This window comes from Mesocricetus auratus, unplaced genomic scaffold (assembly GCF_017639785.1).
Source record: "Mesocricetus auratus isolate SY011 unplaced genomic scaffold, BCM_Maur_2.0 Super-Scaffold_100676, whole genome shotgun sequence".
Lineage (NCBI taxonomy): Eukaryota > Metazoa > Chordata > Mammalia > Rodentia > Cricetidae > Mesocricetus > Mesocricetus auratus.
The window spans coordinates 184,164,203-184,191,734 of NW_024429266.1; the positions used below are offsets into that span (position 1 = coordinate 184,164,203).

At 45.5% G+C, this 27,532-nt stretch overlaps 1 protein-coding gene across 1 annotated transcript in view; it reads left to right on the forward strand.

Annotated features, from left to right (window-relative positions):
- Ano2 (anoctamin 2) overlaps positions 1-27,532 on the forward strand; it is a 332,087-nt gene that overhangs the window by 88,885 nt on the left and 215,670 nt on the right. Inside the window, exons 5-7 of the mRNA XM_040737100.1 lie at positions 11,834-11,985; positions 14,621-14,675; positions 17,444-17,495. Coding sequence (XP_040593034.1) covers positions 11,834-11,985; positions 14,621-14,675; positions 17,444-17,495 — 259 coding nt within the window. The remainder of the gene's footprint in view (positions 1-11,833; positions 11,986-14,620; positions 14,676-17,443; positions 17,496-27,532) is intronic.

The following is a 27,532-nucleotide window of genomic DNA, read 5'->3' on the forward strand; positions in this document are numbered from 1 at the left end:
ATTTTTTCCCTCCAGATGCTTTGGGGAGTTATGCTTGGGTTTTACCTGTACCATAAATCTCTGGGATCAGGAAATCACATTTCTTATGCATTTTTTCTGAAAATAATTGTGTGCCATTGAAGTAATAGTTGCTCTATAATGCTCTAGATTGATTGGACCATTGGTGCCGCATGGCTCTTCCTCCTTCAGCCCCACAACCTCCTTCAGCCATGGTCCTTAGGAGAGTCCCTTTTACAAATAGGTATCTCAGTTCAGAGCTTTCTTCTGTCAAGCGAAATTCATCCAGAGAAACCACCCATTTCCTTGACAATTCATTCCTCATCAAGTGGTGATCTGTTTACTCATTGGGATTATTTTGACACTTTAGTAAATGCAGGAAGTGTAAGTCAGGAGATCTGAGTGGAGTGGCCCACATCTATGATAATCACATCTCTTGAGAAGGTGTCTTAGGGTATCTGTTACTGTGATGAAACACCATGACCAAAAGCAAGTTGGGGAGGCAAGGGTTTATTTGGCTTTTGCTTCCACATCAGAGTCCATCATTAAAGGAAGTCAGGACAGGACCTCAAACAGGGCAGGAGCTGATGCAGAGGCCAAGTCAGTGCTGCTTACTGGCTTGTTCCTCATGGCTTAGTCAGCTGCTTTCTTAGAGAACCCAGGACCACAAACCCAGGCATGACACCTCCCATAATGGACTGGGCCCTCCCCCATCAACCACTAATTAAGATATGCGCTACAGGCTTGCTTATAGTCTGATCTTAGAGAGGCATCGTCTCAGTTGAGGCTCCCTCCTGTCTGATGCTCTAGCTTGTGTTAAGTTGACTAAAACTGGTCAATACAGAAAGAAGGATAGGCAAGGGAGGGAATCATGGGTTTCAGGTCAGTCTGGGCTACACAGTGAGATCTCAAAAAAACCAAGACCCAAAATAAATATATGGTGTCAGGTGCAACTCCATGACTTTTACTGCAGCTAGTGACATATAAATCCTTGGTTGTGGGGAGAGGAGTCACTGCCTAGCCTTTGGACTACACCTCTGGACAGACTCTACTTTCATTATTGATGTTTTTTAAGTGAACTAGAACTGTAACTGTTTATATAGGGATGGCTGGAGGTGGGACTGGCCTCTTGAGGTCATAGCCCATTCTGGAACATTTGTTTCTAATATAGACATGCTGCAGAGGGAGGGTTTAGATTTCATATCTCCATGTTTTGGTGTATGATCTTTGATTACTATTTAAATATCCGGAAAGAGGACAGAATGCTTTGACTTTCATTGTGTTGACTGTCATGCTCCTCTGCTTCAGCATCAGAAGGGGGTGGGTGGAGGATGGTGGTATCTACATGCTGTGGATCTAGGGGAGAAATTGAGATGGGTTGTGGCCATGCAGTGGCAATGTGGATGACACAGGTCTGTGAGCAGAGGAGCCTGGCTTGAGTCCTGAAGAGGATGAATTAAGAACGTGGAGATGAGTCAGCTGTTGTGTCTTGTGCCTGTAACTCTCACACCGGATGCTGAAGCCACCCTGGTTTGAGTTCCAATCCAATTCAAGCACATAGTGAGCTCCATGCCAGCCTGGGGCATATTGTGAGGCCCTGCTCTAAAGCAGACACGAAGATGTTTTAAGACACGAGTTTAGACTTCGCTGTGTTTAACACTCAAAATGAAAAAATAAATAAAATAAATGTTGTGGTTTTATTTATTAAAGCCTTCAAGTCATGTCTGTATGAATTGGGTAGATAGGGGCTGGCTGGGACCTAGGCAAGAGGCTAGCAGGGTTAAGAGTGGAGAATGCTGGCAGGCTGGCATTAGATCTACAAGAGAGAGATGGAGCCATTAGCAATAACGTGAGCACAAAGGGAGTAAACCAGGGTGCAGATGGAGGTTTCTCTCCCATGCACCAGTTCCCAGAACAAACATTCAGAGGCTTAATGTTAATTATAATTATTTGGCCAATGGCTCAGGCATATTACTGACTAGCTCTCACAATTAAATTAACCCATTTATACTAATCTGGAAGGAAAGGGTTATTTTGGCTTATGATTTGAGAAGGAATTGACCATCATGGAGCCGAAAGTCTAGTAGAGTTCATGTGGGCTAGGATTCCTCACAGCCAGGTAGACCAGCAAATGGAGAGCAGAGAGAGCTGGTGCTTGGTGATATTCCTTTTTTTTTCACTATTCATTTTTTTATTTTAATTTTAAATAGCTTGTTTTACATGTCAATCCCAGTTCCCTCTCCCTCCCCTCCTCCCGCACTCCCCTTCCACCCTCCCTCCCACCCTATTGCCAAATCCTTCCACATAGGGGATGTCTAGAGTCTATCATTTTACTCTTGGTAGGGTCAAGGTACTCCCCTAAGAGTCCAGGCTGAGAGAGCATCTCTCTTTGTGCTATAGGCACATGAAGACAGATTGTATACCAGGGATAGACACTGATCCACAGCTCAGGGCCCCATAGGTTGTCCAGGCCTTCTCACTGACACTCACATTTGGGGGGTCCAGATCAGTCCCATTCTGGCCTCCCCACTGTCGGTCTGGGGTCCAAGAGCACTCCCCTGTTCAGATCAGCTGTCTCTGCTGGTTTTGCCAGCCCATTCTTTGCCAATTTGCTCATCATTCCTCATATTCCTTTTTTTAAAACTTTATTTATCCTGGAATCCTCAGCCTTGGTAAGCCTCTGTCTACACTCAGAGAGGATCTCCCCTCCTCAGTTAAGTCTCCCTAGAAATGTTATCTCAGACTCCCTGCAGTGTGTCTCCCCGGAGATTCCAAGTCCAGCCAGGTTGAAAACAAAGATCAACCAGAACAGTGTGCCCGTGAATATATGGAAAGGCCTCTGCGAGGAGGAGAAACAGAGAAGGGAAAGAATGCCAACTTCCTGCACTTGGGGCTCAGGGAAGGAACTCCCACCCCATATGAGTCTTTTCAGCAACAAACTGGTTCCTAAAACTTACTGTTATATTTCTGAGAGTTCAAAAACATTGTTGCACAATTGACAGCTTAGCATGGGCTATGATGGGTACACTTGCACCGTGGAAATCAACAACAGTACCCTTACCCCTACATCCTATTCTCTGGAGATCCTTATTTGTTTATCAGTCAGTCCTCTACTGATATGAACCCGAGTGTGAGACTCAGGTCCAAAATCACAGTGTGACTTTCTGCTCCATTAACCGCCTGACTGGGGGGTAAGCAGAAGCCTGAAAGATGTGTGTCTTTCTCCAGGCATGAAGTGGTTTCTGATTAGAGAAGGGACAAGGACGTCAATGTTCATACCAGGTTCATAGCATGTTCACAGCATGTTCGCTATGCTTGGTGTAGAAATTAATTTCCCACCATAGCGTTACTTTTTCACTCGGCTCTGATCCATCCTCCACCCACCTATTCATCCTCCATCCTTCATCTTCCACTCATGTGATGAAAATCTCTGAAAATCACTATATCCCAGATGTTCTGCTAATGCAGTAGTGAGTACAGCTGTCCCCTGGCCCTAATGGCTTTTATGTGGTGAGAATTCAGCATTTTATGGCTACTTGTAAATTGAGAGATGCTCACAGAAGAACAAGAGGGGTGTGCAATGAGAGCCCCTCTATTGGAAGGAACTCTATTGGATGACAGTGGGTGAGTATTTGAGTTCATCTCTGAAGGCTGGGCAGGAGTTGGTAAGTTGGGAGGGCAAATGAGAACATTTCTAGAGAGGGAAGGATTCCCAGAGCCCAAGGTCAAAAGGTCCACCTGTGAGAGGAACTTAGAGGAGCCAGTGTGGCTATAACACAGACGGCGAGCAGAGGAGGATGAGCCTGAAGAGGGAGCTGGGAGGCAGAGCTCTTAAGGGGCTTTGTCAGCCATGTAATTTAAAAAGCTTGGATTTTATCCCAAGATTTGAAAGTCAGCAAACATTCATTCATGTGTAGAAGACATGCTGACAACAGAAATAAAAACCATAAACGAATACAGAATTGGACAACAGAGAACTCTTTTTTTTTTGTCAGCATACTATGGTCTACATGCAGCATTGCAGCTGACAGGAAACCCAAGCTGTAGGCACAGGTAGAGCGGTGAGGGGCCGATCAGTCTCTGGTTGTGCCCACCAAGACTTCCTTCCAGCTCGAGGTTTACAGCTGAGCTTCACAGCTCCTGGTGTGGCTTCCATTTTGTTGGGGGAAATTGCTTAACACTCCCGTGCATGGACAAATGTGCTTATGGGCAGGGAGTGAGGACAGATGTTCAGCAGCCTAGGACGTCTCAAGCTTGGCTCCACACACGCCTGAGAGTCTTCCCAGCACCACTTGGGGGTGAGAACAGAGGGGCCAGTTCTGTGGGTCTCTGCATGGCGTCCTCCTCTTCCCTTCGGCTGTACAGCCTCGTCCTCCTCATGCCTGCGTCCTCACGCCGTCTTGTCTCACTTCTCTGCCCGGCTCAGCTTCTGGAAGTTGGAGCAGAGGGCATTAGGAGGTATTCTTTAGACACTGTCTGACTGCTGAGATGAGAAAGATCCTAGAAAAAGTGACAGTTGAACCTCAGTGTTCTGACAACTGATGGGATAACAGGGAAAAACAATCAGGCAGAGAGACAGATAAATTAACTTGACTTCTATTGACATGGGTGTGCCAGGTGGGGCACACTGCCCAACTTTATGCCTGGGCAATATTCTTGCTGGCTGACATGTCGTGCCATTTGCAGGGAGTGCTCCTCACAGGTCACTGCAGAGATAAGTGACCCAGAGGTCACTGGGCTATAACACTTATAATCTTATCTTGCTATACATTTTCCTTGTTTTCTTGTTGTTGTTGTTGTGGGTCCTTGGTGTATGTTCATTAAACTTGTGATGCTACGTCAGTTTTCTCATCTGTAAAGTGGGGACAAATGATTCGTATGTTGTCCAAGACAGACATCACTAGAACCTTGGCTCCCTGTTTCCCAGGAAAGCATGTGATTTTAATGCAGAGAGGAAATAAGTCAGTCTTGGGACCACACTGCTGTGCCTGTCTGGGGGGTGGGGAGATGGAGAGAGACAAGGAGGAAGAAAGAAGACAAAAGAAATCTCAGTGAACCCCTTAGACTGTGACAGTGGGGCCAAAGCAAGCTTTTATGAGAACCACATTTGATCCCAGGAATAAAAAATAAGAGCAACATCCTTTAACGATTATTTATGATTTTAAACACATGAAAGGCGCAACGTGTACCCAGGGAGGCCCATCGTGTACCCAGGAAGGCATAATGAGGAACAGCTGGCTAACATGTGTCTTGCCATTTCTGAGGATGTTCATAATTCTCTGATGTCCAGGAATAATGGTAATAATGATGCCGCCACTGATTATTAGTAATAATAAAGAGCATTGAGTATCTTTCTGAGAAGGTGAAATGAGAACCCAGGCTGCTGGCCTAAAAGTGGGTGTTCTAGCTTGCTTCCTCCTCTGTGGCAGACCATTGGGCTTTGCCAAGGATCAAAGGCCATCCAGGTCAAGGGAAGAGTCCCAAATGGGGCATCCGGGAGACCTGAGTTTTAGGCCCAGTTTTACATCTGACTCTGGCAATTCCTTGCCCCTCTGAGCCTTGGTTTTCTCATCTATGAGGCAGAGGCCCTGCTCCTCCCTGGTAGGGCATGCAGTGTCTTCCTGGGCTCTGATGAGAAGCTGCCGGTGGCGCAGGCACTGGACGCCCTTCTGAGCATTCTGAAAGGGGCAGGGTTCACATCAGAGTTGTTGTCATCCATGCACATTCCCAGCACTTGACTCCGTCAGCCATCAAGGCCAGGATCTCTGGGGGAAGCCTGGAAGTGCTTGTGCCATGAAAGTATGCTTCTTTTCCTTAAGTGTTTCAAGTCCTGGTCATGCTAGACTTGGCGAATACTTTCAAAACTATTTAGCCTAGTTCCTTCCCCCTTTTATGACTTGTTAAGTGGGTCTGGAGGAACTCTCAGCCCAAGCCTAATTATCCACTACTACTGAGTAAACCAGTGTTTGCCCCATGCCCCAGGAATTATAGGGTTTTCCCATCTTGCTGGTGGAAATAGGTGCCATTCTCAGTCCTTCCAGATGGTTCTTTTTCTTATAGGGGGTCATTTTTTTCACACCTATGCGGTCAGATGTTCAAGGGTTCCTTCAGTAGACTTCTGTGGTCCTATGAGCTGGGTCTCCCTCAGATAGTGGATGGGTTCTTGTCTTGAACTTTCGAGGTTTGTATTCCTGCCCCCGTAACTCAGGGATCTCAGAGAATCTATTTGCTTCCCCTGACTATTCAAGACAGGGACCTGGAACAACCCCACACAACTACAAACATAAAACATCTAGTGGGTCAAACCTGAACTGATCATATAGACATTCCAGGCAAACAAAGAAGTAGAAACCTTAAGTGGTGCTTAAGGGGAGTTACATGAGCTTGCTAGACCTTGGAGCTTAAATGTTTTCTAAAGGTCTGAATACAAATGCTTGGTCCCTGGTGTGGAGCTATTTGGAGATGATGGTGATCTTTAAGATGAGGGTATGTGCCTAGTCTTATTGTAACCCTTTTCTCATTATTTATGATAAAATGAGCAAGAAGGCCACTCTTTTCCTGAGGCCACTCCAGAGTCACACTTTTCAGATTCCTCAACTGAAGGGAGTGCCGACTTTCTTGAACCCTCAAAGTCCTCTGCTGCCTTTATCGTAGACTGCCTCATGAGTATCTTGTGTATAGCTTTTTGCTCAGCAACTTGAGACTGTCATAGGAGAGAAGAAAACGGACTTTTAAGTCAGAATATCTGGATGCTGGCTGTTGGTCTGTTCATTCACTGCAGCATTAAAAATTAACCTGATTTCAGTAGCTTAATACTAGTTAAAACTTAGTAGGCAAGAGTGATTTTGTGGTCAGTAACTTGAGCAGAGGTGGAGTCAGGATAATTTGCTTCCCTTGGTGGAAGCTGAGATCTCTTGGTGGTTTGAGGTTCAAGGGTCTTTGCTTCCATATTTATTGTTTGCTGCAAGTTTGAAGGGACTCTAGTTAGGTGCTTTTCTCTCTCTGGGGACACTCAGGGTGTTTTAGGACAAGAAAGGAGCAGGGTTGGAAGCTGCTGATCTTCTAGCATGGGGCTGACTAGTGTCTCCTCTGTCATAATTTGCTGGTCAAGGGACAAAAAAAATCATCCAGATTTGGGGAAGGAGCAGGAGGGAAATGTATCTTGAAAGGATAATCACCTGTGTAGAACCTGTGTAGAACAATGAACACATTACAATTTTCTGGAATTATGACATCCGTGCTTCAATCACTGCATTCACAAACCTGAAAGTCTAAATATTGCAATGGCACTGGGGAGATGACTTAGAGGTTAAGAGCAATGTCTGCTCTTTCAGAGGACCCGAGTTCAATTGTCAGTGCCACACTTCGGTTGCAGGATCTCCGAGGCCTTCTGCTGACCTCAGGCACCCACATGATACATAGACATACAAGCAGGCAAAAGACACATACAAATTAAGTATACATTAAAATAAAAACAAAAGCTGTAATGTAGGAATAACTTGTCTCTGAAGCATTAAAAACACTATATTAACTATAACTATTAATGATCATCTTCATGATAGTATGTCTTTGTTTTACTCAGGACAGATCTCACTGAATGTGTAATATTTGTGGGGACAGGAAGGTACCTCTGTTGGTGAAGTGTCTGCCATGCAAGCACAGAGAGTTCAATCCCCAGCATCTGTGTAGAAAGGTTGGTGGGGTGACTGGCACTTGCAATCTCAGGGCAGAGGAGGCAGAGTCAGGAGGATCCCTGAGCTCTTTGGATAACCACTGAAGCATTATCAGCAGTCATCTTTTGGATCCTTAACAATAATATCTAGTTGGGTGTTTTGGAATCAGAGCCAACTCTTGTCAAGCACCTGCTGTTTTCTATATATAAATTCTTTTTTAAGAATGTGTTTTCTTCATTAAAAGTAAGGTATGCTTTCATTGTAATTTTGTGGGAGTATCAGTCTTTAAAATTTATCAATTAAATGGAAGCTATGAAAGCAGGCAAAGGTGACAAAATTGAAGTTCTTTTAAGCAAAATTTCTACTCAAATTTTTTCAAATTGTTTGTTTTATTATTTTACTTTAAATTCTTTTTTTTTAATCTAAATTAGAAACAAGCTTGTTTTACATGTCAATCCCAGTTCCCTCTCCCTCCCCTCCTCCCCTGCCCCCACTAGCCCCTATCCCAAACCCTTTCTGCTTCCCAGAGAGAGTGAGGCCTTCCATGGGAGATCTTCAAAGTCTGTCATGTCATTTGAAGCAGGGCCTAGGCCCTCCCCCATGTGTCTAGACTGGGAGATTATCCCTCTATGTGGAATGGGCTTCCAAAGTCCATTCGTGTACTAGGAATAAATACTGATCCACTACCAGAGACCCCATAGATTGTCCAGAGCTCCTAACTGACATTCACCTTCAGGGGATCTAGATCAGTCCTATGCTGGTTTTCCAGTCTCGGGTCCATGAGCTCCCCCTTGTTCAGGTCAACTGTTTCTGTGGGTTTCTTCAGCCTGTTCTTGACCCCTTTGTTAATCACTCCTCCCTCTCTACAACTGGATTCCAGGAGTTTGGCTCAGTGCTTAGCTATGGATCTCTGCTTTTGCTTCCATCAGCTCCTGGATGAAGGCTCTAGGATGGCATATAAAGTAGTCATCAATCTTATTATTGGAGAAGGGTATTTAAGGTAGCCTCTCCAGTATTGCTTAGATTGTTAGTTGGGGTCATCCTTGTAGATCTCTGCACATTTCCCTAGTGCCAGATTTCTCTTTAAACCTATAATGGCTCCCTCTATTATGGTTTCTCTTTTCTTGTTCTCTTCTATTCTTCCCCTGACTCAATCTTCCTGCTCCCTCATGTCCTCCTCCCCTCCTCTTCTCCCCTTCTCTTTCTTCTAACTGCCTCCTCCCCCGTGATCCCAATTAGCTCAGGAGATCTTGTCCCTTTCCCCTTCTCTGGAGGTCATGTATGTCTCTTTTAGGGTCTTCCTTGTTTCCTAGCTTCTCTGGTGGTGTGGATTGTAGGCTGGTAATCCTTTGCTCTATTTCTAAAATCCATATATGAGTGAGTACATACCATGTTTGTCTTTTTGTGACTGGGTTACCTCACTCAGGTTGGTTTCTTCTAGTTCCATCCATTTGCCTGTGAATTTCAAGATCCCATTTTTTCCCCCATTGAGTAGTACTCATTGTGTAAATGTACCACCTTTTCTCCATCCATTCTTCAGTTGTGGGGCATCTAGGTTGCTTCCAGGTTCTGGTTATTACAAATAATGCTGCTATGAATATAGTTGAACAAGTGTCCTTGTCTTATGAATGTGCACCTTTTGAGTATATGCCTAAGAGTGGAATTGCTGGATCTTGTGTTAGACTGATTCCCTAAATTCTGTTTTTTAACTTTTATTTATTCTTTGTGTCTTTCATATCATGCATTTAGATCCCATTCATTTCCCTTTCCCTTCATGTCCTCCCTCTGCCCTTGCAGCCCTCCCCCATAAATAAAATAAAATTTAAGAGGAAAAAAAGTAAAAATCTCATCCTCATGGAAGCTGTAGTGTTACTCAGCGAGTCACATAGTAAACCCGTTTGTCCATGGATCTTAACTTGCAAAGAGTCATTGGTCTTGTTTCTGCTACACTATTGATGTGGGGCCCTCACCGGGACTCCTCTTGGATGTCCTGTTGTTGCTGTGTGTCATGGAGATCTTGCAGCTTTGGGTCTGTAGGACCAGCCCCTTCACGTGCTCCTACAGATGATAGATAGGGTGAATGTTGGGGTGGGCCATATCATAACCCTGGTTCTGGGCCTGGGTAGTTGCAGGGTCAATCAGCCTACCAGCTCTCCACATTGTCCTTGGCATCCTCACCACCAGGGTGAGCTCTCCAGCATTGCCCAGGCTAGTTCACCCCTTGTAGCCATGAGCAAGGGGCGGGGCCGGTTCTCCTGCATCTACACTATCGGGGCCAGTTCTGCGGTGTTGTTCAGGCAAGGTGCAGAAGTCACTCCCTGGAGTGCTACAGCTGGTGAGGGGCAGGGGCGGCTCTCCTGCTGTTATGACCTCAGGGCCAGCTCTCCTGTCTGTCACAGGTGGCAAGAGGCAGAGGGGTGGGCATCTTTCCCAGGCCTACACCACCACACAGCTCATGAGGAGCAGGACTACATCTTCCACCCTCACGTTCTTGGGGCCGGTTCACCCGTACCCCTGTCAATAGGGTCAGCTCTATGTGCTGTCCAGGTGGGGTGCAGGGCCCACTTAATTGAGTGTTGCAGCTGGTAAGGGGGAGGGTCAGCTCCCTCATCTGTCACAGGTGTCGAGAAATGAGGTATAAGGTGACATTTCTCTCCTGACCACGCCCCTGCAGGTCAAATGAGTAGTGGGGACAGCTCTCCCATGTTCACGACTTGGGAGCTGGCTCACACATACCTCCTCCAACAGGGTTGGCTCTACTGTGTTGCCCAGGTGAGGTGCAAAGCCTTCTCTCCCTAGCGTTACAGCTGGTGAGGGGCAAGGGAAGCTCTCTTGCTCTTATGGGCCAACTCTTCCACCCACCTCAGGCATAGAGGGGTTGGGGGTATCTCTTCCCTGCCCATGTCATCATGTGGCAGATGAGGGGCAGGCCTAGATCTCATGCTCGTATTCTTGGGCTGACTTACTCACACCCCCTGTAAACAGGGTCAACTCTACTCTGCTGCCCAGGTGAATGCTGCAGCTGGTGAGGGGTTGGGTCAGATCCTCCACCTGTTGCATGTGCTGAGGGGTGAGGGGAGGAGGGCATCTTTCTCTCACCCATGCCACCACACGGCATATGAGAGGAGTATGACCTGCTCCCCCATTGTCACACCCTCAGGGCCAGTTTGCTCATGTCCCTGTGAACAGAGTCAGCTCTATTGTGCTGCCTGGGTGAGGTACGTCAGGTGCTGAGGGGCAGGACCTGTTCTCACTAGTGCTGCAGACAGTGAGGGGCAAGACTAACTCTGCACAGCCCCATCCTCTTGGCCTTTGGTGGAATCAGGAGCCATAGACATTATCAGAGACCACACCATAGTTGCATCACAACCATGAACCTAGATGTGGGCCCCAGCAGTAGCCCAGGCCTGGACATCACCGTGGTCTTGGTTAGCGATCAAGTCACCCATCTCAGCCTGCTCCTCATCCCTTTGCATCTTCAGATGTGCCTCTGTCTATAGGAAATGAACTCCCCCTCTCCCATACCATCCCAAACATTTGCTCATCATAATACTGCCCATCTTCCCGGTGGGCCCATGTGTTCCCCTTGGAGCTCAGAGTAGATCTCCCCAGGCCTGTATGTGGGTACCCTTGTCCCTCACGGCACTGGGCAGGGTCATGCTTCCTAATCACACAGAGGCCATAACAGCGCCCAAGCTCCCTGCACTTCTGGCATTAAGTTCCCAGTTGGTGCAGAGGTGTTGGAGTCTTCTCTTTTGCCAGGGCTAGAAACTTCGGGCTACATTTGGTTGAGTCCCACCCATCCCAGCTGCATGGCATGGGCCAGAGGTGTTGCTGGAGTCCTCTAATGGGCCTCTATACATAAATCCTATATACGTTTATCTAGGGGAGGTGTGGTGACTGCCTTGTGGTAGGCCTGTGGTTTCTCTAAGATGTCATGACAGTCAGAAAATCTGGAATCTGCATGTTTCTTTGCCTTGGCCACCTCCACAGGGATGTGACTGAGAGAGGCTTTTACAAAGCAACGCAGATAAAGACAGGGCCCTGCTTATTACTCCTGTCCTCTCCCTTGCACAGAGTATATTCCCCAGTGACCTATGCCCTCTGCTCTTCTTCATGTTGCAGGTGGCATCCTTTTCAGACCTGTGCTTTGTTGTTTACAGATGTACGAGATCAAAGCAGGAGGCAGCATTGCAAAGAAGTTCAGTGCCATTCTGCAGACGCTCAGCTCACCCCTGCAGCCCAGGGTTCCTGAACACAGCAACAACAGGATGAAAAACCTCTCCTACCCGTTCTCCAGGGAAAAAATGTACCTGTGAGTGTGGGAGCCACGTGGGCAGGCACAGGGGAGGGGATGGGGAAGGGCTTCCCCTGCCATTCTTCCAATGATGACCCTGGGATCTGGGAGTCAGGCGGAGAAAGTAGCTGACTTGGGAAAATAGTTTCCATGGCTATGACTGCCCTTCCCCTTCCAAATGGCCCTGGACATTCATCCAGGGACATCTATTTGCTTCTTGGTTACTGTAGAGGATGGATGGAGAGCCAGGGGGCAGCCAGGTGTGAGAAGGAAAGTGCTCACCTCCTGTGGGGAAGCCCCTCTGCCAAGTGTGTCTGATTAGGTTTTGATAATACATGATGAAACCAAGAGAAGGTTCTGGATTTGTGCATACCCATTACATACTCATGCTTTCCCTGATTCTGTGGAAATGCTATACCCACCCAGGAAGTGTGAATAAAAGTCTCTCTATGGGGATGGCCATTTGGGAAACCTGTAGAAGGGGTGACCATGGTATGGAAGTAGGAAATGAAAGATGCAGCTATGAGGCGTAAGCCATGCACCACGAGCTCGGGAGAAAACATGTAGCTATCAGGGGTGATAAGAATCGAGTGAACAAAGCAAAGAAGGGACATAGAGACCCAAGAACGCATAACAAGCCTTCTTTTTTAGAAGCAGTGTTTCCGTGTTCACTAGAGAATGACTCCCACTACCTCGCCATGATTGACATCAATTCTATGAATATGCATGTGTTTCACGGCAAGTCCCCCACCCCCTTTGTGACCTTGTAACTGTCCTTCTGTTCCAAAGGGGAAACCCAATTCCTCAGCTCAGGGCCATGCAGATGTAAGTGACACAGCAAGGCTAGCATGGCATCCCTTTTTACACATATGTATAGCATCGTGTTTGCTGCTCTTTGTACCTTATCTTCCTACCATTCCAAGAACCCCTTCTTCTCACGAGTTTCTTGAGTACTTCCATGTCTTTTCTTGCTTTTTGTGACCCAATGAGTTTACATGACTATGGGTCAAGGGTTGCATAAAAGGGCATGGAAGCTATCCAGCAGCTACAAAAAAAATGACATCCCTTCTTCCAGAAGCTATTAACTAATGGCTCCTCAAGAAGAGTGAGGCTTCCAAAGTCCCTCCCCTCTCTGCGATGGAATATCAAAGAGTCCAGCCTTCTGCAGGTGACTACAGCTGCTGTGATTTCATGAGTGTAGTCAATGACCACGTCATGTCCGCAGGATTGTTCCTCCTACCTCCCCTCCTGTCCTTACATTGCTTCTTCCTCTTCTTCTGCACTAGTCTCTGAGCCATGGAGTGGGTGATATAGATGCTCTGTATTGGGGTGAGCATTCAACAACCACTTACTCTTCAACACTTTTTACTAGTTATGCCTCTCTATATTAACTTCCATTTGCTGCAAGAAGAAGCTTTTCTGACCCAAACTGCCAGTGTCTTTAGTCTTGTGTATAGACAAATATTTAGAAGGTAGTCTGTCAACATGTCTGCTTAGCACATAGTAGCTTCCCCCTAGGGCCTGTGACCTTGTCGTCAAGAGCTTTTGTCTAGGTTACAGTACCAGGCATAGAGTCCCTCTCACACGCAATGAGAAGGTGATTGGTTATCTCCACGGCAGTCTTGCCATTATTTCACATCTCGCTTGACAGATAGATCAGTGTGTCGCACAGGGTCCACAGCTGGTGAACCTGCTGTTCTTTTTGTCTGTAGCTTCTTCCATGCTCTTCCCCTAGGCTTTCATTCATGTGGATGCTGGCTTCTGATCAGCTGTCTCTCTCACATTTCTCGTTGTTTCACTTCTGCTATTCTTTAAGGCCAGTTAATAACCAGTATCTTTTCTAGAAAATTCTATTCTTCCCAATCAAAAGTCTGACTTCTGTCTTTGACCCTGCACAATCACAGTCCACATAGCATCATGCTTCATTTGGCATCAATCACTGTGACACATGTGACTTCCGGGAAAATAAGGAGAAGACCCAGTTATCTGTGTCCTCAGCAAGGATGCTGATACAGACTCCAAAGGTGCTGCGGGACTTTGTATTATTGTTTGCTGTTCTGAGACAAGTTCTTGCTGTGCAGCCCTGGCTGTCCTGGAACTCCAGATCCCCCTGCCTGTCTTTTGAGGACGGGGATTCACAGGAGCTTTTGCTGTTGTTGTTCAATGTATGAGCACTCATGGGACCTTCCATAAATGAGTTTGGTATCTACTGATGGAATGACAGTGAGAATACAAATGGAATTTTGAAAGACAAATACCCCCAAACTAGGCTCTTTTTTTAAAAAAAAATAAATTGTTTTCACTTATCACAGCTTACTATTGTCTATTATAGCTTTCTATTTACAGACTTCTCACAGTTATAATTTTCAATGCCTTCAAGACAATCTTCCATATCAATGTTGAGTTGGATACATTTGTACTGGATAATTTTATAATATTTTTCTTCTGATCATTTATTTTCATTATAAACAATTCTTACAATGAGTTTTCAGAATTCCTGGGTCAAAACAAGCATCCATGTTGTTTCTAAGTGTGTGAGAACTTTCATGTCTTGCCATGTTGCTTCCTAAAGGTTTTCCCTAGACTGTGGAGACAGTGGTGTCAGGGTATGGTAGTGACATGAGTTCACCATTTACTTTCTTTTATTCTCTAGGTACAACATCCAGGAAAAGGACACCTTCTTCGACAATGCTACACGGAGTCGCATTGTAAGTAAAGGGTGTACTGGGTTAGTAAAGGCTTTTGGGAAAAGCTGGGTATGTGGTTAGCAGGGCATTTCCTTTCCCTCCCTGTCATCTCTCATCATTGTTTGCCTGGAGTTGCCTAGCAACTGTAAGGTATACAAGAGCTTCCCCATCCCAGTAGTACAAGAAAGAGCAAACAAATTCACTTGCTAAGGTTTGAGAGGGGTGTTTCTGCTTATGAACTCTTCATGCAGACCTTTCTTAGAATCACAGAATGAGGGACTGTCAGAGGTGGTAGAACTTGAAACCAGTTAAGGCAACCCCCTTGGTTTATAATTAAAGACACTGAGGCTCTGAGACACAATACATTAGAAAAAATCACATATATTTATCTAGATACTATCATATAGTTATATCTTTATCTCTATGTTATAAAAGGATTAGAAGTAGTCCTGATTGCTGGGTTAGTATGTTTTTTATGATTTTTTCTTCTCTAACCCTCACGGCAAGGACTCATGTGATTTTATTTCACAATAAATGCTAATTAGCCAGTTTGCCCTATAATAAAACAGACATACATTCCTGGCTGCAACTGCTCTTCCTTCCTTCCTTCCTTCCTTCCTTCCTTCCTTCCTTCCTTCCTTCCTTCCTTCCTTCCTTCCTTAAGTGCTTCCTTATTTCCTTTCTTCCATTCCTTCCCTCTTCCTCTTTCCCTTCTCTCTTTTCTTTTCTTTTTCTTTCTTTTTTTTTTGTTTGGTTTTTCAAGACAGGGTTTCTCTGTATTGTTTTGGAGGCTGTCCTGGAACTGACTTTGTAGACCAGGCTGGCCTCGAACTCACAGAGATCCACCTGCCTCTGCCTCCAGAGTGCTGGGATTAAAGGCGTGCGCCACCAATGCCCGGCCCCCTTTCTTTCTTTTAATACCAAAGATTTTATTTGCGTTGGATGTTTGATTCTAATAATAATGTGTGTCTGGCCTCTGTTTTTGTGGCCCCCACCTCCAGCCCCATAGTTTCTTCATTTGCCCATCAGTTAATTCTCTGTCACTCCTGAGAACACACAGCCTGTTGGCAGAGGAAGGCAAGAGAGGCCAGAACTTAAAGCTTTGTGGGAAGTGCAGAAGTAATATTCCTTAGGAAAGAGCTTACATTTCCAGTGCTGAATAGATAAGGGAGAGAGACTTAGAAGGATTTCCCAGCCACCTGGGTGACATGGATGGTAAGAAGGGTCAGGGAGTATACAAAATTACTGAGCATTTCCAAGACACATAGACAAATGGCTTTTGCACTTGCTTTCAAGATGTACAAGAAAACACCTCTGGTCCCTTCAAGCCATATTTTAAAAAGGATTTAAAAAAATGGGCATATGATTTCTTTTCCCTTCCTATGGAAAGGGGTATAAACTTCTTGCTTCCTTTGATGCTATTATAAGTCAATTAATTCTCAACATGGCTTGGCTCCCACACTGGGGGGAGAAACAGGGTGTGGAGATTAACTGATCATTGCAAAGTGCTTGTAAAATAATACAATGCCTTATAAATGCTGTTCCTAATTATTATCGCTATTGAATCACTGCTGTATTAGAAGCAGAATTAAACACTCTTGAGCCCCATTCTGCTGGAAGTTATTTATTTTCCACTCCCTCTAGGTCTGCGACGGGAATATAAGAGTGTGAATAATGATGATGAAACACATCTCTCACTCATCCCTTCTTCTAGAAGCGTCCTTTTCTCTGCTCTGCCTCTTTCTAAGTCTTCCCCAAATTATGAAAAGGGCAAAGAAGAGCCTTGAGTTTTATCCTGACCATCCTGGCCTTTCTCATTTGCATGCGTCTGTGACTGTTTTCTGTTACTCCCCCCTTCTTTGTTGGCTCAGTCATTTGTTCCCTTCTTTCAGTTAGTATACCATTGCTTGGTCTGACTGGGGCTTGGGACCCAAGAGGACATCATTAGATGGCCATCACTGAGCCACCTGTGTCTCAGGTTCTCTGCTAGGAATGTCCCTCCATGTAGGAGACTGTCTCCCCAGTCTGATGGTGCAAGAGTTCTCCAGAGCTTTTAGGCTTGTAGACTTGAACTGCAACAGAGCAGGCGGCCCACAGGTTGCCCACTTCTGCTGAAGGAGGAGGCTGCCATGAGAAGTCAGGGTGAGAACTCAGGAGCAGCTTGGACAGATGAGAATGCTAGGCTAGGCTGCACTCTTCCACAACGAGCACTGCCTTGACCCTTGTCTTCCAGAGGCGTCCTAGGTCTCTGCCAGGATGCTACCAGGAGAGGGACAAACCCTCTGTTGTGGGCTCAGGCCCTTCTACTTCTGACCGTGTGCCCCGTGCTTTTCCAGCTTTCCCTCAGGCTCTCCTAGTTAGTATGTGCCTCAGAGTGGTAGAGGAAGCGCCTTGTAAGGGAGCCCCACCTTCCTTGAGGCTCCCCCACACGGGAGGGGGACAAACCCAGATATTTCCTCCCTGGGTCTCAAGAGAGCTATGTGTTATAGGCTGCCTGTCTCTGTTTTCCTTCCCTTCTGTCACTGCAGTCAATTTATAGCCTTTTATTGATTCATTTTATTTTCAGGGTGGGAAGGAATGAAGGGTGTGTGTATGAGAGGGGTTAAATTCTTTGCTTCCTCAAAATACTCGAGCTTGAATGGGTTTGACAAGTACGCCATGAGCTCTGCACATGCTTGGCGTCCCCTCCCTCCAAATGAGGCCCGTACCTCTGTCCCAGCCAGCCTGCCTCACAGGGTGGTGACGCACATGGTCCAGGCATTCACAGCCCTGCTGTCCTTCCCTTTTAGGTACATGACATTCTGAAGCGCACAGCCTGTTCTCGAGCCAACAACACTATGGGTAAGGAGCCCTCCAGTGAGGTGGTCCATGAGGCGGTGAGGGGCTGGGGGCGGCCCTGTCAACACCATCCTTGGTGGGCAACAGGAAGAGCAGCAGACTCATCCCCTCGCAAGCAGGGCTGCTTCAGCTTAGACTGAGCAGCCAGTCTGGGCTGTGGAGTGGAGGCGCCCACTACATGGCATGTCTAGGGTGCTTCAGGGCTGTTGAAACCTGTCCTACATCTCTAGCTCATGGTGGTTGAAGGCTCCCTCCTCTTTCTAGGACTGTCTACATCTCTCACTTCTTCTGGATCATTCAACTGCAATTCTCTTGGTCTAGTTTGCTTTTGGTTACTGTGATAAACCCCGGAAGCAACGTGGGCAGGAAGAGGGAAACTGGGACAGGAGCTCAAGGCAGGAACCCAGGTGCAGGAACTGAAGCCCGGACTAGGAAAGAACACTGCTCACCAGTTTGCTCCATGTGGCTTATTCATCCCCTGCCCAGGGATGACACCGCCCACAGTGGACATGGTCCTCCTACATCAATTAAGTTAAGAAATGCCCCCACAGACATGCCCACAGGTTCCCTCTTCCCAGGTGGCCCTAGCTTGTGTCAAGTTAACAAAACTGACCAGCATACAGTAGTTTTAAGTAACTACAGCCAATTTTCATTTACTGTTTTTAGGAAGAAAAGTATCTTAGAGGTCTCAGGTGGGTGTAACCCATTCATTCTCTGCATGAGGAAACTACTTCCTCCCAAAGAGAGGGTGAATGACTAATATAAGACTATACAGCAAGGGGCCATGAGGTCCAAATGTGGTTCTCTTAAGCCCAGGTTTCTCTTCTCTGTAACAGGTGGAATCCATTCACCTTGTGGTTTGTTTTTCAAATATGACTATTTCTGTGCCCTTGGATCAGGAGCCTCAGCATTTCAGAGTATACACACTAAGGCAGTCAGTCAGATGCTAATGAACTATTCAGAGATGCATATGGTAGCAGATGTGAAAATCTCCCCAATTTTATTATCACTTATTCCCAAATCAAGTCACCAGTCCACTGATTCTCCCATAATGCTCTCTCTTGAGTTTCCACTAACCTCAATCTCTTTCTTGCTCATTCTCTACACTCATGGCTTTGATTTGCAGACAGTGAGTCCTGGAAATGTGTAGAAACCATTGCCCTTGCCCTTCTGCCCCTATGCACTCAGCTTTTTGCTCTGCACATTCTACTCAGTTGACTTTATCTAATGAATTAATTTTAAAAATGCCAAGCCTATTAGTCCCACAGCAATCGCTGGTGAGTTTCTGACTGTGTTCACAAACGGTGACTTAACCTTTCTGCAACCCAGTTTCTTTTGTGTGGGATGGAGATCATGAACGTATCGTTCAGAGTTTTTGTAAAGATTAAACAGGCAACTGTGCATTTGCTTTGTAAACTGGAAAGTCCTTAAAAGCTGGGGCTTCAGGGAGCGATAATCCCCAGGATTATTGGAAGGTCACAGGAAGCCGCCTGCTTCAACTGATTCTGTTTTCTTTTGCCTTTTAGGATTTAATGTGTGTGTGTGTGTGTGTGTGTGTGTGTGTGTGTGTGTGTGTGTCTAAGTCAAACATTGTTAAAATTTTGTTGCTGCCCAGTAGTGTTCAAAATTTCACTTTCCTCTAAGACATTCAAACGAGCCTCTACTTTGAGCGCCTGCTATGTGTCAAATGATGCTACAGAAGTTGAGGAATACCAAGATGAATTTGACATATTGTCTACTCTTTTTTTATTTTTTATTTTGTTTTTCAGTTTAAATTTAGATAAGAAACAAGGTTGCTTCACAAGTCAGTTCCAGGCCCCTCTCCCATTCCCTCCCCTCCTCCCGTGCCCTCCCCCAACGCCCCCTCCCGTTATCCCCTCATTCCCCCAGGGAGGGTGAGGCCCTCCATTGGGGTGTCCATAGTCTGTCATTTCATATAGGGCAGGGCCTAGACCCTTCCCCAAGAGTTCAGGGTGAGAGTGCACCTCACATTGTTCTATGGGAGTCCAGAGACCGTGTGTATACTTGGGATGGGTACTGATCTGCTGCCCAAGGCTCAATAGATTCCCTAGGCCTCCTCACTGACACCCAGATTCAGGGGGTCTTGATCAGTCCCATGCTGGCTTCCCAGGCTAATGCCTGGGATTCAAGAGTTAACCTTTGTCAGGTCAGCTGTTTCTGGGGGTTAAACCAGCCCAGTCTTAATCCCTTTGGTCATCAGTCCTCCCTCTCTGTTACTGGCTTTCTTGAGTTCAGCTCAGTACTTAACCAAGGGAGTCTGCCTCTTCTTCGATCAGCCACTAAATGAAGTTTCTGTTTCTCAGACTCTCTGGCCATAGGATTGTAGGCTGGCACTCCCCAGATCTATGTCTAAAATCCATATATGAGAGAGTACATGCCATGTTTCTCTTTTTGTGACTGGGTTACCTCACTCAGGATGGTTTCTTCTAGTGTCATCCATTTGCCTGCGAATCTCATGATTCCATTGTTTTTTTTCTGCTGAATAGTACTCCATTGTGTAAATGTACCACATTTTCTCTATCCACTCTTTGGTTGAGGGACATCTAGGTTGCTTCCAAGTTCTGGCTATTACAAATAAAGCTGCTATGAACATAGTGGAACAGACATGTTTGTTGTATGAATGGGCATCTTTTGGATATATGCCTAAGAGTGGAGTTGCTGGGTCTTGTGGTAGGTTTATTCCCATTTTTCTGAGGAATCTCCATACTGATTTCCAAAGTGGCTGAACCAGTTGGCACTCCCACCAGCAGTGGAGGAGTGTCCCCCTTTCACCACATCCTCTCCAGCATAAATTGTCATTGGTGTTTTTGATTTTAGCCATTCTGACAGGAGTGAGATGGTATCTCAGAGTTGTTTTGATTTGCATTTCCCGTATGGCTAAGGATGTTGAGCACTTTCTCAAGTGCCTCTCAGCCAGTTTTGACTCCTCTATTGAAAACTCTCTATTTAGTTCTGCAGCCTACTTTTTAATTGGGTCCTTTGGTGTTTTGGAGACTTGCTTCTTGAGTTCTTTGTAAATTTTGGAGATCAACCCTCTGTCAGATGTGGGATTAGTGAATATTTTTTCCCATTCTGTGGGCTGCCTTTATGTCTTGCTGACTGAGTCCTTTGCCTTACAGAAGCTTCTCAGTTTCAGTAGGTCCCATTTATTAATTGTTGATCTCACTGTCTGTGCTACTGGTGTTATGTTCAGGAAGCTGTCTCCTGTACCAATTCGTTCAAGGGTACCACCCACTTTCTCTTCTAAGAGGTTCAGTGTGGCTGGATTTATGTTGAGGTCTTTGATCCATTTGGACTTAAGTTTTGTGCATGGCGATAAACATGGATTGATCCGCATTCTTCTACATGCCAGTCTCCAGTTATGCCAGCACCATTTGTTGAAGATGCTTTCTTTATTCCATTGTATATTTTTAGCTTCTTTGTCAAAGATCAGATGTTTGTACATGTGTGGGTTAATACCCGGGTTTTCAATTCGGTTCCATTGGTCTACCCGTCTATTTTTGTGCCAATACCAAGCTGTTTTCAGGACTATAGCTCTATAATAGAGCTTGAGGTCAGGGATGGTGATGCCTCCGGACGTTGCCTTGTTGAACAGGGTTGTTTTGGCTATCCTGGGTCTTTTGTTTTTCCATACAAAATTGATTATTGTTCTTTCAAGGTCTGTGAAGAATTGTGCTGGGATTTTAATGGGGATTGCATTGAATCTGTAGATTGCTTTTGGCAGGATTGCCATTTTTACTACATTGATCCTACCTATCCAAGAGCATGGGAGATCTTTCCATTTTCTGAGGGCCTCTTTAATTTCTTTCTTTAAAGATTCAAAGTTCTTATGATACAGGTCTTTCACTTGTTTGGTTAGCGTTACCCCAAGGTATTTTATGTTGTTTGTGGCAATTGTAAAGGGTGATGTTTCTCTGATTTCTTTTTCAGCCCTTTTATCATCTGTATATAGTAGGGCTACTGATTTTCTTGAGTTGATCTTGTAGCCTGTCACTTTGCTGAAGGTGTTAGTCAGCTGTAAGAGTTCCCTGGTAGAGTTCTTTGGGTCATTGATGTAAACTATCATATCATCTGCAAACAGTGAAAGTTTGACCTCTTTCTTCCCAATTTGTATCCCCTTGATCCCCCTTTGTTGTCGTATGGCAATAGCTAGAACTTCAAGTACCATGTTGAAAAGGTATGGAGAGAGTGGACAGCCTTGTTTTGTTCCTGATTTTAGAGGAATTGCGTTGAGTTTCTGTCCATTTAGTTTGATGTTGGCTGTTGGTTTACTCTTAAGGGCTCCTAGTGTAAGTCACTCAACCAGATGTGCGAATAGGTAATTATGAGATAATGCAGCAAGTGCTGTAATAGACGCATACACGATGAAACAGGAGCACCAAGCAGGAAGCAATTACCTTTCAGACTTGCTTCTTGGTGTCAACAGAAATTATCCAGCATCAATTTTGTGGTTCCTGGAGACAGTGGTGTGCCAGGAATTATCATCAATTACAAATGGCACAGAAAACACAGAAGATTTGTCTGGGGACACATGTTAGAGTTGTTTTAAGTGGGCTTAGAACTTGGCTGCCCTGTTCCTCCTACCTTTGAAGCACTGTGAGTCAGTGGTGGAGTGAGGGTGAATCTGAGAGCCAGTTCTTTGTGCGGTAGCTGCTGCTGGCATCCTCGCATTGTAAGGAGGGATGGTTGAACTTGGAAGGATATCCTCAAGTGGCTTGACTTGTGCCTGGCAAAAAGTAAAGCCTTTTGAGCTCTTTGACCAACTTAGAAATCTCCATTGGTAGATCAGAAATGATGAGGAACATGATAGGGTCAGAACAATGAAGATACAACTCTGTGAAGCTTTGAGATTTTGAGATCACATGAACCTTTGAGCCAGGAGATGTATTTAGTTCTTTCCTGTCTCTCCAATTTCATAACAGGTGAAGGAAAAGCACAAATGGGTAGACGTGACTGACATTTCTCTAGAGAACTGCTGTCTCATAAATGGAAGAGAAAAAGAGAGATCAGGATTGTATTTGGCATAGTAGGCATGCCCCTCCATGACCTGGATCCTTGGCTTTGGGTCTGGTCTTCCATATGGTCATTTTACTTGTGACCCATGTACAGTACTTTAGTCTTTTTCTCATTGTACTTGACTGAAAAATTAGAAACCGGAAGTGGTAATGACGATAGCAGCAATCCAGCAGTCCTCCCTCTCTATACCCTCACTCTTTCTTTGTAGACAATACATTTCTATTGATGCTGGCTTTTGGAAAGCACCAGCCTATATATAAGCTGCATGGACTTATTTATTTATATTTCTGCCTTGTTCCACAACATTTCTGAAGTGGCTTATAAGGAAAACAATAAAACAAGCCTAATATAAATAATAAATTAAAAAAATAAGAACTAGGAAAAAGCACAAATTAAAATTGAATGTCAAAACTAGGAGGGAAAAAAACAGAATATAAATATACAAACCATAAGGCTCTTGAGTTTCTGCAGTTGTATTCTAAACTTAATCCTGAGTACAGGGAAAGGGGTCCGAGCTCAGTGGTGTGGCTGACTCTACCCGTAGCACATTCTTTTGGGTAGAACCGATCACAAAAGTCCTTACTTTCTTTCTGCTCCCTTTGCTCTCCCACCTAAGTACCAGGCGTGGTTGGTCCTGCGGGATTTCCACGATCAGATGAACAGGGTGTGTTCAGGTGATGTGGTCATAGACTCCAGCAGGCATTCTCTAGATGAACTCATGTGCAAGCTCTTCTGGATGGCCACCGATGAAGGAAGAATGTGTGTGTGTGTGTGTGTGTGTGTGTGTGTGTGTGTGTGTGTGTGTGAGAGAGAGAGAGAGAGAGAGAGAGAGAGAATGAAGAGAGGAGGCAAAGAGTGTATGTGACTGAGAATGTATGAGTGTGTGTGAGTGTATGTGACTGTGAGTGTGTGAGAGTGTGTGTGAGTGTGTGGATGTGTATGTATGAGAATGTGTGTGTGTGTGTTTTCTCATGGATTAACAAAGGATCATTGGGCTCTGACCTCCCCCCCAGACACTTTGCTGTTGCACTTTTCCTGTGCCATTTGGGAGATAGGTAAACAAGCTCCTTAAAATTCTGGCAAAGAGAGATTGAAGGATCCTGCTGTGGATAAAGGATGTATCATCAGGGGCAGTGGGCTTTATGAGCTTTGAATTAGCTGTTTATAGGCAGTTATCCTTGCTTTTGGGTGTTCTGTGATGGGAGACAAGCAAGTAAGAGATCTCTGAACCAATAAGGCATTTATTACAGCCAAAATTCACATGTATAATTGGACATTTTTCAAGCTGTTTTGTATCTTTAGCTCGTTTGGTTCATTAGACCCCCACGAGAAGCAAGTCCAGCCAGTGTTACATAGATTCATAACATAATTACTGACTAGCACACCATGGGGGTTTAGGGCCAGAGTTAGAGGTAAGTTTCTTGGCTCTGGTGTTCTATAAGTCAATAAATTGACAGTGGAAGTTATCAGGAAAGGTTTTCCAGCGGACTTGGAAGATGACCATTTCATTCATTCCCAAACTATTTGAGCACCTACTATGTGTCATTCAAATCCTAGAGCTGGATAATATAGTAGTAAATTAGACAGAAACAAACCCTTCTTTGTGGGGAGTTGGCATTCTGGTGAAAGGAGATGGAAAATAAGCCAATAAACAAACAGACTCGTGCATGCAGGGATGTACATTTAAATGGAAGAGTAAATAAAGAAAGGTACTGGAGATGGGGGTGTGTGTTTTAAACAAGAGGCACAGAGAGGGACTTCCTGGAGAGGAGGTGATGAGTAAGCATGGGCTGCCTGGGAAAGGAAAGCAGGTAAGACAGAGGACCAGATGCAGCAACTGTAAAGTCCGTCAGGATCCTGGCAGCAGGCGTGACATCAGGACTATCCAGGACAGACGTTTAAACGCTTTCCAGGGTGGAGACTGTAAAGTACCAGGAATGGCGCAGCAATCTGAAACTTACAGTGGTAGAGTTATCAACATCTCTAGACCTATAAGAAGCCAGAAGCCCTTGGGTTATAGAGGAGGGTCTGGGTGACTAGATAGAAGGCCAGGAGTCTAAATTCTGTCCTCCATCCCTCTGAGGGATGAGAAGCAGGAGGAAATCGCAGATTATGACAGTCTATTCCCGTCAGATGGGGCAGGGCGTAGAGAAGGGGAACTGGATGGTAGATACATACCTGGCATGGATGGAATGGTGGGGCCTCCCAGGTCTGGAATGAACAAGCTGAGAAACTCGACCAAGTTGCATTGCCTCCCTGCCTGTTTCTGCCCCATCGGACAATGGGGATTCTGCTGAAACCCTCATCTAGCTCTAACACGTACTAGAACCTGTGATTCCAGGGGGTCATGTGGTCTCCTTTACACACAAGACAATGAGGCCAGAGGAGGAACCCACCATTTTACCAGTGTGCAAAGGAGTCAGGGCTACGGTCAGGACCTGGGGGTCAGGATGCCTACGGACCTCAGAGAATATGGGAGTGGGCAATTAGGGGGGAAATGAGGATTCAAATTAGTCTGTGAGGGTAATTAGAAGAAGAAGTCTGTCCTCCTAGATTAGCTCTTTGCATCATGACCTCAGGACTGGAAGTTGCACTTCATGGCATCAGAGCTACCTGCTGTCCTGGTTATAACCCCAGTCACCAAATCTCATGGCTGATGTGCTGAAACCTGTAGGGACAAAGTGTTAGGATGTGCATCGTCAGTAATCTATCCAGGTGATTGTTAGGAGCTGCAAAGTCGGCTAAAGAAAAAGAGAAAGAGAAAGGTGCGGTGGGATGGGCTGTTACAGGCGTCTTGATCTAATGATATCAAGGATTGCAGAGAGCATTGCAGAAGGTTCTGCGTCTTTGTCATCAGAAATACCCAAGGGTAACCAAGCCTGTCTATAAGAAGCCCACCTCTTGTTATCTTCTAAGCTTTATCATATGAACATGCAGAAGTGAATCTACAATGTTCTAGCTACTGCAACTCGTTCCATCCCCATTCATTTGATTCTCCCCTCTTTGGAGAGGGTTGAAAATAGTATTCTAAAAAGGCAAAATGAAAATATCTGATCTTGAGTATGTGGGGGCGTGATATCCACAGAGGCCAGAAGAGAGCATCAAGTCTCCTCAAGTTAGAGTTACAGTCAGTTCTGAGTCACCTGGTGTGGGTCCTGAAACTGAACTCAGGTCGTCTGCAACAGCAATGCCAGCTTTTAGCCACTGAGCCTTCTCTCCAGGTCCTGCACATTAACTTCCTAAGTTTCTCCCATTAGACCCCTGGAGAGGGAGCATCTCAGCTTCTCCTTAGTCTCCACCCCTGCAAGTGAGAGATTGTGGGTTCATGCACACACTTCAGAGATGAACAGTATTTACAAGCTAGGTTCTGCCTGGTGGGAGAGGCATGTGAACAATCACACACTTGGTCGAGCCCCGCCATGCCTCCTTAATCATTGTCACATTTCCCAAGGTCAGCTGCCAGGGCCCTGGATGTGTACTCCATCATGCAATGACTTTAAAGCGTGCTTGTCTGTGGAGGGAAACCCTAGCCTTCTTGACCATATCACAGGGCAAACACCTTTCTTGCTCCTTCATATGGAAGTTATTATTGCCTTTTCGTGGAAAGAGAATTACAGATTGATGGAGGTATGTTCTCATGGACACTTGGTGTCAGAGCATTGAAATGAATGTATGCTTTGGGCATCTCCCCTCCTGCTCAGGAGACGATGTCTTAATTATTTTGACCGGAGCCAGAGCATGGTGTGTGTTGTAAACATCTGGTTTATCATTCATCCAGCTGAACTGGTTTCTATTTTGTTAGAAGAAAAGGCTTGGGATTAAAGACATTTAAGTAATTAAGCACACGTCAAGACAATTTGGTGATGGGTAAATATAGTCTCTGTTAAATGTGCCGTCTGGGGGCTCTGGTTTAGATTTATGTCCGGCTGGAGTATAAGGATGAAAGCAGAACGCTGGGCTGAGCGGGCCTTGTTGTGGAGGGAATCAAAACCAAATGGGTTTTCAGGAGGACAGCATCATTCCTCTAAGTACCTGTCCCAAAGGATGAAAGTTTCCTTTGAGCTTGGCCCGCAGGGAGCAGAGCTGTGCTCCTTGCCACCCAGCAGCACTTGTAGATTTAATGAGACTCTCTCTGGGAGGCAGACCATAAAGTCCTGCACTTAGTTCTCGCTTCATGTCTGCAGAGCCAAAAGCAGGGCTTGGGTTCTGGATGCACATGTTCAGTAACCCATGGCAGGAGCCTGAGTCCATTCTGGCTATGGTCTTTAGTTCTTATGCTTCTGGATGCAAAGGGGCAGTGATGCTGGGCCAGTCTCCCAGGCTGTTTAAAGTGTGATCCATGCTGGGTGATGAGGAATTGGCACCTTTTCCTTTAGGGGTTAGAGTTCTAAGCAGCAGGTATGTAGTTGCTGGAAGTGTGAAGGAGAGTTAGGGCTGGTGACTTTGGGGATGAGCTTCTGCGGGACCCCAGACTTGATCCTTATTTGAATTAAGGCGCTTTTTTTTAAGGATGAGAGAGAAATGAAGGAAAATATCCTTGGTGCTTTCTGTTTCTCCATGGCCTTAATTCTGAGTTCTGAGAGTAAGAAGGCAAAGGCTTAGTGCTTTGCTCTCTCTCTCTCTCTCTCTCTCTCTCTCTCTCTCTCTCTCTCTCTCTCTCTCTCTCTCTGTCTCTGCCTGTCTTCTCCTCTCTCTCCTGCCCTCACTGTGCCTAATACAGTGAGGCAGAGTATATATGTGATCCCAAAGAAGAAAGCATTGCCACTGTGGCCACATGAATGGTGCATGATGGAACCAATTAGCCCATTTTTGTTGAAAAGGAAGGGAAAAAATCAAAAATTTTCAAAGCAGGGATTCTTTCTCTTTTTGAAAAACGTTTGATTATTTTCTTTTTCTTTCAAACTGATTTCCATGCTTGTTTGGGGTAGAGTCTTGGTTTCTAAAGTCTGGGGGTGAAAGAAGAGGCCAGCGCGACCCTCCTTCGGTAGGGAAGCTGTGGCTGT